This window comes from Pistacia vera, unplaced genomic scaffold (assembly GCF_008641045.1).
Source record: "Pistacia vera cultivar Batoury unplaced genomic scaffold, PisVer_v2 Contig230, whole genome shotgun sequence".
Lineage (NCBI taxonomy): Eukaryota > Viridiplantae > Streptophyta > Magnoliopsida > Sapindales > Anacardiaceae > Pistacia > Pistacia vera.
The window spans coordinates 196,859-209,812 of NW_022196036.1; the positions used below are offsets into that span (position 1 = coordinate 196,859).

General features: G+C 35.9%; 1 protein-coding gene across 3 annotated transcripts; it reads right to left on the bottom strand.

Moving 5' to 3' along the window:
- Positions 1-595: 595 nt before the first annotated feature.
- On the bottom strand, positions 596-12,180 carry LOC116131229 (probable phosphoinositide phosphatase SAC9). 3 transcript variants are annotated; one of them, XM_031416871.1, is made up of 13 exons: positions 12,045-12,180; positions 11,862-11,935; positions 10,415-11,010; positions 8,974-9,106; positions 7,051-8,267; positions 6,189-6,296; positions 5,884-6,054; positions 4,929-5,171; positions 4,355-4,792; positions 3,382-4,212; positions 2,519-2,716; positions 1,387-1,848; positions 596-1,298 (listed from the first exon to the last, which is right to left on the bottom strand). In XM_031416871.1, the coding sequence occupies exons 2-13, from the start codon at positions 11,872-11,874 to the stop codon at positions 786-788; spliced, it is 4,923 nt and encodes a 1,640-aa protein (XP_031272731.1). In that variant the 5' UTR covers positions 11,875-11,935; positions 12,045-12,180; the 3' UTR covers positions 596-785. The 3 variants fall into 3 exon arrangements, with proteins under 3 accessions (XP_031272731.1, XP_031272732.1, XP_031272733.1); XM_031416872.1 differs by having other exon boundaries at positions 12,014-12,173; XM_031416873.1 differs by lacking the exons at positions 11,862-11,935; positions 12,045-12,180 and having other exon boundaries at positions 8,974-9,096; positions 10,398-10,684.
- Between the last annotated feature and the right edge of the window lie 774 nt (positions 12,181-12,954).

Below are 12,954 nucleotides of genomic sequence, written 5' to 3' on the forward strand. Positions count from 1 at the left end.
ATAGTATCCGTACTATGCGTATAGTACAGGTACTATGCTTTAGTTAGTACACAGATTAGTACCCATCCATTAGTACCCATAGCATCACTCTATATGAATATATATACTCTTAAAATGCAAACGTCTTGAAACTTTTCACCGTTCACGATTTATTTAGTTGAACCAATCGACAATTAGATATAGGATTTAGTAATTTACCAATTTTGATGGAGCAAATTTTATTGTTATAAGAATACAACTTTACATAATATCTATAAATATTATTTGAAATAGAGTAAAGGACTTTGTAATTTAATCTTAATACAAAAAAATAAAAAAATAAATAAAAAATTCAAAGACAATTAGTAAAGGATGTTCTTGTCTTTACAACGAATATACATTGTATTTAACGAAAATTACTAACAAAGCATAATACTGAATAGTAAAGTGTTGTTTTAAAACTTTTTGAGTGAAAGATATTCAACCAACTCCTGCCTGGGAAAAAGTAGTTTACTCTTTGAAATAATATAAATATAAAAGATTATCTTGTATAAAAATCATTTCATCTATTACGGCATACATTAACTTTTTTTTTTTAAAAAAAAAAATTCTCTTCATAATTCATCCTGGAATGAAGAGAAAAGCTCTTATGACTTTATCATACAACACAAATTATATTATACTGCATCAATGAACTTGATACTGCTACATTTTAATTTTATACAACAAAAAAAAAATTATATCAATAAATGACAACAACAAACAAATCAATGGTGATCCATTCTGGAAAGCATTCTTTCCGATGATCAGACGGCCGAGAGGCTTGCCCATTTACCGAGTTCATAAGGATCACAGAAGTAGTATAACTTGATTCTATTTCCCAAAGATAGTCCGGCCGCCACAGGTGGAGCTCGAAAACCTGAATCATCCTGCTCTGCGGGGTCATCAGAAAATGCAGTAATGTCTCCGAGAAGTTTGAATGATATTCTGCGGCTTTGGATCGGTTCTGGGAAGTCAAAGTACATTGGTGTTCCGGGTTTAGTCTCTGGTAGGCGGTGCTCTGCGACTGTTACCATCTTGTTTGGTTCCTGGAGGACGGAGACTTGAATGTACAGTACAGCTGGAGCGATGTGTCTGTCTTCTAAGAAAGTTATTGATGTATCCCAGATATCGGCATCTGAAGAAGGCGAATGGGTAACTCGTGGCTTTATTGCAGTTAAAGCGTCTAACCGGAATCCACCAAGCGGAGGTGAAGCAGGAGGAAGATACTGTTCCAACAAAAGATCATTGTCCATCAAGCGCTCAGCCTCAATTGGGAGCTGAAAGGAAAAATGAGGATCGTTATGGCAATGCAATAGCGGAAAACTGGAATTGTGAATGAACAGAGCATGAAAGCATTGTTTATACCTTGAATCTACCCAACGGAGGAGGCCTGTCCAACCAGTTTCCAAAATTCACCTGATCCATGCTCTGTGATGATGTACGCTCCATCTCTTTTTTCACTGGGCTTCCGACTACTAAAATTCTTTTGGCATGAAGACATGGTTCACTTTCGGCTGCTCCAAAAGAAGCTCGCCGACTTGTTTGTGCAAAGGGGTTTTCATTATCATCTAGTGACAAAAGATTGAAGTCTTTCTTAAAATTAACAGAGGCTGAACCAGGCCTCTGAAGACGTAGAGTTATCCAAATAATGCGACACCTAACAGTATTCCTAAAAGAAAATTTTACATGCCTAGGTAATTTATCTTCTCTAACTGAATTTTCCGGTTCATATAAATCTGGAGAAGATGCAATTAGGGATTGAACATCCCACTTTCCCATGGATGACTTTTCTTCCCTGTGTATTTTATTGCTAGCCCAAATTTGTACCTGTAACAGAAAAAATAAGAACTTAGCGTACATAAAAAGTAAAGGTCACTAATGAAAGAAAAAACCAGAAATAACGGTTTACAATAAGCAAAAGCTACAGAACTGTAACGTTAATACACTTGGATTTGAAAATAGTTCCTAGGATTTGGAACTTCTAAAAGTTGATGGCTGAACTTGTGCGGTCCAAACCTTCAAGCTTGTTTAACTCTTGTGGTTCCTTCCCTACTTTTAATCCTGAGTACGAGCTTTGAGTCTCAGAACCCAGACCTCACCAAAAATGGTTTTATGTCCACAGTTCATATTTGCGGTTGAGAATTTTTTTTTTGTAAACCCTGAAATCCTCCGACCTTTCTTACGGGTCACCTAGTTCTAGACCGAGGATTAAAGTGGAAACTAAGGGGTTTTAAATCCGTAGCCTCTCTAGATTTAGAACCAAAGGTCTCAACCACTTAACCGAACCCTAGGGTCAACTTGTGACAATTTATAAATAGAAAATCTATCACCAATATTCCTCTCCATTCACCGTGTCTAGGAAGATTTTCCAAACACCTTCTCACTTCATCAGCAAATGCGACACTCATTCTCTGGTATAGAGCAGTAATAAAGAGACCACTAGACTTTTACCAAATTTCGTTGAACACCAAGAAAATTAAGAGATAGGTGTGCTTACACTGGGAGTGTCGGCGATGGAATAGCCGCATGGACTAACAAGCAAGATGACCCCACTAACATCAGAGAGAGTACCAAGAACAATAGCAAATTCAACAGATGTAGTATTAGGAGGAGCTCTCCAATATGAATGGCGTGATCGAGAACTCAATGGAGCGAGGAGTGACAAAAATGGTGCTGAATCTGTTGCTGTTTCAACCTACAATGGCACCAAGAAATGTAAAATAAATATACCATCTCTAGATTACAAAAATCAAGCTGAATTGTCTGTAAATCATGTGGCACATAATCTTGCAGCAAACAAAATATGCAAAATCGAACAAAAGCTTACACTAGAAAAAATATTTTCAAGCTTTTTAAGGCATCCTCTACTAACCAACCTTAAAGATTACAATAACCTACGGGATTATTGTGGAATCCTACAACCTTGAGCAGACAACAATGCTAGTCAAGAAACTTTTGAAATATTTTATGCCAAAACAGAAATCAAACCAGGTTCACAGCATTCACACTTGAAATTATGAACGTGATATCCAAATTCAGCCCCCACCTTCAGGAAATTTTACTCAGTCCCAAAGATGATAGAATACATGAGATAAAATGTGTCTCACCAAAGTGATACTAAACAATCGGTGCAGAAGCAGTGCATTAATTCTAGACAGAGTCGATACGCTTGAAGTAGAAAGCACCATAAATATTTATATTACAAGCATGGTGCGTATCAATGGCAGCACTTGCCATTAGTTATACTGAGAAATCCAACCAAATTATTTAAGAGCTTGTATAAAAGACAGAACAATATGATAAAAGCCAATCAATTACTGCAAATTTGAAATTACGATGTAATACAAGCCAAGACCATACCGAGTGCAAAAAGCTTGCAAATGGAAACTCAGCAAGTGATTCCTGTCCACCTAGTAATTGAGGTAAGACTTTAACAGCTTGAACACTATCAGATGGAAGAGTCCTTTCAGCAAGGCAATCCTTCAAGGAGGATCCCACAACCTCATTCAAAGCTTTATAAGCAGCATTGTCTGCACGGGCACATCTTCGCAAACTAATCAAGACCCGAACATAGTCCAACACCAATGCATCAAGCACGATCTCATGACAACATTTTTTACAGACAACACTATCCAGTGTTACTGAACGATTTGTAGATGCATCAAGTTGGCCACCATGGCTTGATCCACCCTGACTAGATGCACCATTGGTAACCTCCCTTGAGTTATAATTTGTGAAAAGAAGAGCTCCTCTTCCAGCACAACAAACTTTACAAACCCTTCTTTCACATTGAGAGCACAGCAAAAAAGATTGCGAAGCTCCAGCAGATGACACTGTAGCTGATGCAAGAGCAGGTGCACTGGTTTCAGCACGCACCTCACACTCGCCACCGACACAGCTTTCCCCAATTTTAGCAATATTCCAGAAGTCTATCAGATTATCGTCAATATTTTCAAGACCAATAGAACCAATAAGTTTATCTTCAAGAGAAGTTTGACCAAGCAATGCAAGGGATTTCGCTACTCTGCACAATCTTCCCATGTAAGATTCATCAAGCAAAACATTTGGATTTATAGTGGCAGGATCGATTCCAATTGACAATAAAGCTCTATCCCTTTCAGCCGCTGAAAGATTCAGCCGCAGGCGTTCAATTTCAAGTTTCATAGCTTCTATGAAGTCTAGTTTTCTTTCCTGCAAATTTGCACAGAAGCATGTGGGTAAAATAGTATTTAAGCTCATAGACAATAATATTTAAGCTCCGACACATTTTATATAAAAAATGAATCTAATATGATGTTATGGCTTAACACAACAACCAAAGGTAGTATCATACCATATGTGACCCAGCAAGGGATTTCAAACAATTTATATACTGCTGGGCGCCCCTATCTGGAGGTCTTTCACCCTGTTTTGAAGGGGCCTTATGATCAGTTTCTGTACCATGATACTCGACAACAGCTTGGTCCAGGAAATCAAACAAGTCATTTCCCTCATGCTCAACACTTCTTGTAACCGGCTCATAAGCAGGATCAGAAAATGTGTCCCCTCCAGTCAAAAGGTCAGCCCAGGGATTGGCAGAAGCATTTTGTTGGACTGATGTTGACACTTTTTCATTGGATAGGGAAGTGTCAACATATGGATTCGTATCTGAACTTGACAACAACGAATTGGGTTGTTTTTGAATTTTTTTGGCAAGCTCAAGTATTCCTGCACCAGGGCCTTCCTGAGAAAATACTCCTCTCCAAGGAAGAGAAACTCCAAGGATCTCTATCTGTTACAAATTTTATAACTGAGTTATCTAACAGCAGCATCAATAGCAAACCCAATCACCAAATGTTCATGAACAGATGTACTTATTTGAGTGTAAGAAGCGCATCACTATAATATTTCAAAAGAAAAATCTCTACCTCACCAAAAGTCATGGAGCTTCTTTCAGAAACAGCAGGATAAAAAGTAAGTGCCACTACACGAGTAAGAAAATCCAATTCTCCCTCAAGCTCTTCAAAATCATACAACAATGGAAGGATTGATGCCTCTTGATCATGGAGTCGTGCACCAGCTCCAGTTATAGCCATATCCTCAGAACTAACTGCTCCTGGTAAGGGTATCATAAGGTTTGTCCCATTTCCACACCGAGGTATAGAAGCACCCTGTCAACAAAAACCAAGGTAGGATTAGAAACTGCCAGAAGTTGTATGCCACATGTAGCGTAAACTGGGCCCCAAATGTCTGAAAAAAGTAACAAAAATAATTAATGCCAAAGTCATGACACCAATGAACACATCATATAATATCTTAAATAACAGAAGTTAGATGGGAGAAAAAGTCAGAGCTAAAAGAGCATGCAAACAATAGAAGAATGAGAGAGAATTAGAGAGAGAAAAGCGTGTCCTACTATAAGGTTCATATGAGACATACAAGATATGCAACCCAAAGGACCCTACAGTACAAAAAATTCTGAGTATGATCCATATTCACAGCCAAATTTAGAATAAAACCCAAAACAGGTCCAGCCCATATTCATATATGAATAGCACGTATTCAGGACCAGCCTAGTAATCATTCACATTGTGGCCTAACCACGAATCTATAAAGACTAATACATATTGTATTGATAACTGATATTTACAGACATCAAATTCTCTACCTTATATTTTAAAAACTAATCACAATTTCTATTATCTTTACACAACTGGTTCTTGCCATTTTTCCAAGGTCCTGTAGTAGAAAAAATACAGACATTCAAGGCTCAAGAAATCCTTCTGCGTAAAGACTCTCTTCTAACTCACATGAAATCAAACAATAAGAAGAAAATATTGCAAAATTTTTGGGAGCAAGATGCAAAACAGAGTCAGTACAAACCTCCAAAACCAGTTTAAGACTGTCCAAGTAGCGGCCTGTTCTCACATCAACTGTTGACGGATATGTTGAATCATCTGCCCCATGAGATATGGTGAGAAGAAGCTGACAGACATGGCAAGGCTCACCAAGATAGATGAAAAGTTCAACCACATCTGCAGCTTGTGGGCAAACCTGTGGCAAAAACAATCCATACATTCCAATAAGGATAGCAATAAGTCAAAAGAGAAAGACAATTAAAGAGTTGAACAGAAAGACCATTTCTCAGCTGCAATATGATAGCCATAATTGAAAAGAATTATATGTACCCAGATCATATCCTTTCTCTTGAAACTCAGAAGACTGGTTCCACCATCAGAACTTGGATACATGTTGGCAACTGGCTTAAGGAAGAAACCAGATGGCCGAGAAGGTACCTGCAACCAACAGCATGACATGTAATGGTCCACCAAATTGCCCAAAGAAAAAAATAAGTAATACAAATTATATAGTTTATCTGCCTAAACATAGATATCTTTGTTTAGTGTGATTAAGTCATTCACTCGCTACAAGTACTCATTTGTCATGACCTGAAAACTAATCATTACGCACAGAATGCTGTGCAACCTGAAAGATGAACAAAGTATTTCCATAAAAAAAAATGTTCACAAATATCCTAAGTGATAACTGGTGTCATACACAAAATAATGATAATTTAGAAATCAATTTAGCCTCAAAGAGAGCCCAAAGGGAACACCAGACTCGCTCAGGAACATTCCACAGCTTTAATCCAAGCCAAAGTCCATATATAGGGAAGATTTTCCTCACCAAAAAATTTACCTCAAGACAATGACTCAAAGTTCGAGGTGGAGCTTCAAATCACATTGAAACTCAACAGGTGAACCCAAGACATTTGTGGATAGTTAAGTTATATTAGATTCAGAAGGACTTTCAAATCAGATTATTCTACAATAGGTAACTTCCAACAATTTGACGAGCATTACAAAATAAAAGGACATCTTAAACTTAGGTTTGTTTTAAATATTTTTTATTGAAATGCTGAACATATAAAAGCCTAAGTTAGCAACAATTCGATAACGTAATATTATCTCTATCTCCAGAGGAAATCACCAACAATTACAGTAAGACTCTTTAGATAGCTAATACTAAGGAATTCTAAGAGTATCATACGTTTAGGGGTTGAACTGAAACAGATGGAAGATGCTTGAAAAGCCTCATTCCAAGAAACATCTCCAACTGCTTCTGCCGAGAGCTATCTACAATTGCATTTTTATATCTTCTCTGCAAAGTGATTTTCATATTCTGTGCTGCAGAAAACTGTTTGAACTTCCCTCCTTCGTCATTGAATATGCTAAGAATTTGGCTATGCATAGCTTTTGATCCAGTGTAGAGTGTTGCATGGATATCACCAGCAAGCAGAAAAAGATCTGCTAGCTGAGATACTGGTGATAAAATTGTTGACCCCTTGAACTCCTCAAATGTCATATGAAATCTCTTCCAAGGTTTATCCGGACATGGATGAATCCATGTGGTGGTCCTAGTGTTGTGATCAATATAATATGTTTTGCCTGTCACTGAATCAGTTCTTTTCTCCCAGCCTCGTGGCAATGGAGCAATATATCCACCATAGTTATTAGCTGATTGATAACCAAATGCCAAATCGCTATCAAGGGAGATCCCAAGCCGCCTACATTGCTCCACAAAAACTTGGAGAGCACCAAAATAACTAGCAGCATTTGTACGGTCCAGCGAGTCTGCACAGTTAAATCGTATCACTCCATTTTGAAGGGATCTTAAGCAAAAGGCACCTTCAAAGTCATCAGTGCAGATGACTTCACCTCTGCAATCATTAAGCCGCTGCCGTGAAGGCAAATAATCTCCTTCAGAAAAACCTATGGCCATGGTGGGTGCTCTTAGATGTTTCCATAATCCTTCAATTGTAAGTTGTTCACCATTCAATTTTACACTGGCATGCCAGTCATAATTTATCAAAATAATTCGTGTATCTGGAAGCTTTCCAGTTGATCTGACATAGTTCAACGATTTCTCAAAATGCTGAACCAAAATGGATTCTGACTTCCCTTCTCCATATCTAAGCAAATTAATACATACAAGTGGAACAATAGCTTTTTTCTTCTGATTTTCCCCAACAGCTGCATCAAATTTTCTTCCATCATATCGATTACTTAACCTCAGATAATACTGGGCACTTCCTTTATAGGGATCCCGATCTGAAACATAAATTTCAGCTTCAGCAGCTGTGATCTTCAATTCTGCACCCCACCATATTGGAATTGTTCCCCGCCGCCAAATGTATGTATTAAAAGGAACACTCTGACCAGTCCTTTTAGGAATCCATACAAGTTGCTCACACTCAACTTCATTTCCTGTGACATGCAAATTCTTTACCATTTCAGAGAAAATCATTCAAAAAAGAAGATTGGGATCAGAAGCACATAAGTGAACGAGCAATGATCAATAACAGAGAAACTGGAAAAAAAATTAAAATAAAATAAAATAAACAAGAATAAGGTGGTAAATGGATATTCCTATTTGTACTGTTAAGTGGTACAATAAACAAGTCGTAACATAGAAGTTATATCAAAGGAATTTAATAGATATACCAGAAAACACAGTTAAATAATGAACTGCTAGATAAGCATAAGATGCTAGACAAGAATGCCAGAACATGTCAAGAAGCATCATTATCAACCAGTGTCTGTCACAAATATGACTATTAGGTCCTCATCAGTTGTCAGTTGGACCATATATATATATATATATATATACACACACACACACAGGTATGTTTACATGTATACATTTATATATAAATATGTATAGACATTGTGCTGTTAACTTCCCACCAGATACTATTTTACCATTTTATGATAGTTATTTTAATGCAGAGTAAATTCAGTTGAAATTAGAAAGAAAGGGCAATTGAAGATAAACCAAAAACTGTAAATAAAACTGAGCATCACAAATAATTCTTTTGATGTTTTCAACATGGCAGAGAACCACCAGGCAAACACCAAAACTAAAAGTAAAAAAGCAATATTCATTGCTGGAGATGTTAATAGATTATCTTACCTGTACTAAAACATGAATTTATCCCTCTAGCCAAGTACCTAGTACCAGGGTGCAGCCTACTACGTCGAGCTATGAGAGCAACAATCCCTTCTAGCTGACCTGAACTTCCAAAACTCCGACATTCTGCAAACCCCTATACATTAATATCCAGTGAAAGTAGTATTAACATATTATTTTTAAATCACATGCTTACTGCAGGTAGATTACTGTCAAATTAGAACATGAAAGCAGGCATATTAGACACTAAGAACCTGATTAATTTGTGATTCATAAATAATTTTAAAAAACTAAGATACAATAAAAGAATTTAAATTGTATTCAAATATTTTTAATATATAAAAATGAGTTCCATACAATATTCAAAAATTATTTTCAAAATTTAAAAACTATAGAAAACAGAGACAACTTAATACATTTCAATCAAATGCATGGTCTGAAGGTTCTTGTTTCCCTAATTTTCAAAAACAAAGAATTTATTGAAATACTAAACCAAACGGGCCCTAGAGATTTTTGCCATAGAGGGGAGAAATGGATTAAGGAATGTTTGAAAAGGTCTATGGTTTCCACATATTATACAGTGTGGAATCACTTTGCGTTAACCATTTCTTTGAGTAATAGAAGTTTATTTGTTCGTTACAATATATATATATATCAAGAATGAACTATAGATGAGAGTGGTATTCACACAAATATAATAAGTTTCAGAGCAGATATATTTAATGAACAAAAGAAAGCAGAAACAAGCCAGAAAAAGTTATGATTGGGATTGCACCGCAGCTTTCTGATTTCTAAGATACAACAACAATCGACTCTGCATGGGCTATGATGTTCTAGCTCTTTTAAAAAGTTATGTTATTATTTTTTAGATAAACTTTATAGCATGTCTTATTAAAAAAACATATCCATTTCAATAATGTTGAGAAAAAATGTACAGAATGATAGCTACATGAATTGAATACATTTCTGAGGTGAAGCCCAATTGTTGTATTTGTAGATTTATAGCCTAATCACGTCTAACAAATAATAACAAAATGATATAACTAAAATTTTGTTATGCCATTACTTCTATTCAATCATTTTCTCAGACTGCTTCATGGGTGAAATGTCATATATCAAGGTAAAGATGGGTATAGTAGTAATGATCCACTATCATTCGAATAGTATTCTTCCTCCTTAATAACATTATTTGTTTCTTAATTAAAAAAAAAAGGACCACAGTTATTCTATTACCAATTTCATTAACTTATTATCTTTATACAATCTTTCATTTAATAATTATAACCAGCAAATTTAATGAGATACTGTGCACAAAATGGAAAATCTTACAACACAGTAGCAGCAGGCTTATAACAAGCATTAAAGAGAAATTTGAGAGGGAGGATGGGAAAATGATAAAATTTCTATGAGCAACAAATTGAAGATACCAAGAATGAAACAAAACCTGCAGAAGAACAATGCAATGTCGTGGTAACCCAATGTTTTTAAAAGGCATTGACAGCCAACCATTCCAAACAAATTCCTCATCAGGACTTTGTAAAGGCATGCGGCTAGGGAAGGGTCTAGTAATATCTCTTGTATCGCAAAAATAGTGCTTCCCATCAATGTCCAGATCAGTCAACTCCTGAACATTCTTTACTTCTCCTTTACCTTGGGGTTGAGGATTTTGAAGTGGTATTTTGATCCATTGGCTTTCTGTCACTGTATATACACATCCTCCACCAGGCAGATTACGAATACTGGCAGTTAACCTTGTGGCAACAAGAAGCATCCCAAAGCTTCCCAGGGCAGCATAACCCAATATCACCTTGCCATAAGTTGTCTTGCACGACGATCGTGATCCATTTGTAATGTAATCTAAAGCTTCCTTTTCCGATCTAAAAACATCATAACCTTGTTTCCCATTGTAGCGAAGCGCACCAGTAGTTGGATCAACATATATCACCTGAGTGTCACTCGTAGAATACAAACTGACAATAATATACACTTCACCAGTATCCAGGGTAGCAACAATAACAGAGAAGTCTTTTGAACCACCGACTGTAACATAAACCATAGAGAAAATGCATTAACACTCTTACCTTGCATATAATAAATAAAAGCCAAAAAAAAAAAAAATCCAGTTTATTATTAATAAATTTTAAAAAAGCAAGATAATCACAAGATCCCTGCTGACATCTACATTACACACCCTCCACTACAAGTTCAAAACTCAATAAACACCATCAAAACAGAACAATTTACAAGTTTTTTTCTTGATATTCAAAACATCCCTCGCATCACATAAAACTCCTAGCTTTTTGCCATATAAATAACCATGCTAAGGGAAGCAAATGACAAATCTTACCACTTCACCAACACCTCAGAATTAAAGCATTACAAGTCCACATTGATCACCTACCATCAACTATGGATTCCAAACTCAGTTAATGCCATCAAAACATAAAATTTAAACCCTTTTTTCCCTAATAACCAAGAAATCCCTCCTGTTGCATAAAACTCATAGCTTTTCGCCATGTAAGTAACCTGCACAAATTGAAGCAAACCACACATCTAACTGCTTAACCAACACCTCACATAACTAAAACACAACAATTACACTTGAAACTTAACCTTAACCCACCTCTTCAAACAACACAGCAACACCAATATTCATCAAATTTCAATCCAAGACGCGAAAACATTCAAATCCAGATCGAAGTTCCTCTCAAATCAACATCAAATTAAACACGCCCCAATTTCAAACCCTCTAACAAAATTCAATATTTTTCACAATTCCAAATATAAACACCTAAATCTAGCTAAATTTCAGAAACATTAAAACAAAATTAAATTAAATTAAATTAACATAAATAAAACATTAAAACGGCAACGTTGAACAATGTACTCACCAGGTGATTCCATTAGCTCAATTGAACCAGACTGGATTCAAATTTAAACGCCACGTGTTTGACGATCCAATTACCTGATAAAACACAGAGATTCTGAGATCTAAAAACGAAACTCAAAACAAAAATTGTGATTCCAAAAACAAAGAAAACACCTTCACAATGCATCAAAAACAAAGCTTCTACCTCCTCAACTACGATCTGGCCACGAGAGAGACGATAAATTGGAGCAAAAAGGCGCGAGAAGTTGGGGAGATTTTGGTTGTTGACTGACCTGACCGGAGAGTCGTGCACATGAGAAATTAAAATGCGGGAGATTCAAGACGAGAGACCACGAGAAAGAAACTGTGAGCTGGGATCTGCTGCGTGCGAGTCCATGTCTTTGGAATATACAACTAATGGCTGTTTGCCACGTGGTGAGAAAATAGATTGACTTCAGCTGGGTTTTTTATTGGGCCTGGGTGGCGGATCAGGCCCAATATGGATCAAGCCCATTGCTCTTTTGGCACGGACTATTTTGGAGGGTGAATTAATTTCAAAACAATTTCTTTAAATTGAAAATCAAATTAAATAAAATTGTGATTATGTTAATGTATTGAAAAACGATTTTTTTTTTTAATTTTTTATAAATAAATAATATTGATATAATTAGATTATTTGTATTCTTCAAAGTGATAAAATATTCATTTAATATTAAAAGATATTTGAGTCATAAATATCTAGCTTGATAAACTAAAGTTTAATAAATAACTTTTATAAGCATAAATCACATTGAACAAACCCTACATATAGACTAATTTCAACATATTCAAACGAGAGCACCTCTTATAAAGGCATTTGATTTTGTCATGGAGATGGTATTTTACATATTTGATGTGATTATCAAACGGTTTATCGTGTGAAACCAAATATATCGATTCTATAAGTATAATAATAAAGAAAAATGTAAAATAAGAGCACTTAACAATATTTAAAAGGTTCGTCGGACTCGGACCCAACATGGAAGAGATAAAAAAAGTCTAGCAAATAACCTAATTAACATTCCTACGCATAAATTACATCGAACAAATCCGACATCAACTAATTTCAACATATT

What these genes read in the sequence shown, in the direction of transcription:
- LOC116131229 (XM_031416871.1), bottom strand. An exon ending in TTTCAGTTCAACCCCTAAAC is followed by an intron (nt 6,297 to 7,050) that starts GTATGATACTCT and finishes TGTTGGTTGCAG; the next exon opens with GTACCTTCTCGGCCATCTGG. An exon ending in GCTCCATGACTTTTGGTGAG is followed by an intron (nt 4,793 to 4,928) that starts GTAGAGATTTTT and finishes AATTTGTAACAG; the next exon opens with ATAGAGATCCTTGGAGTTTC.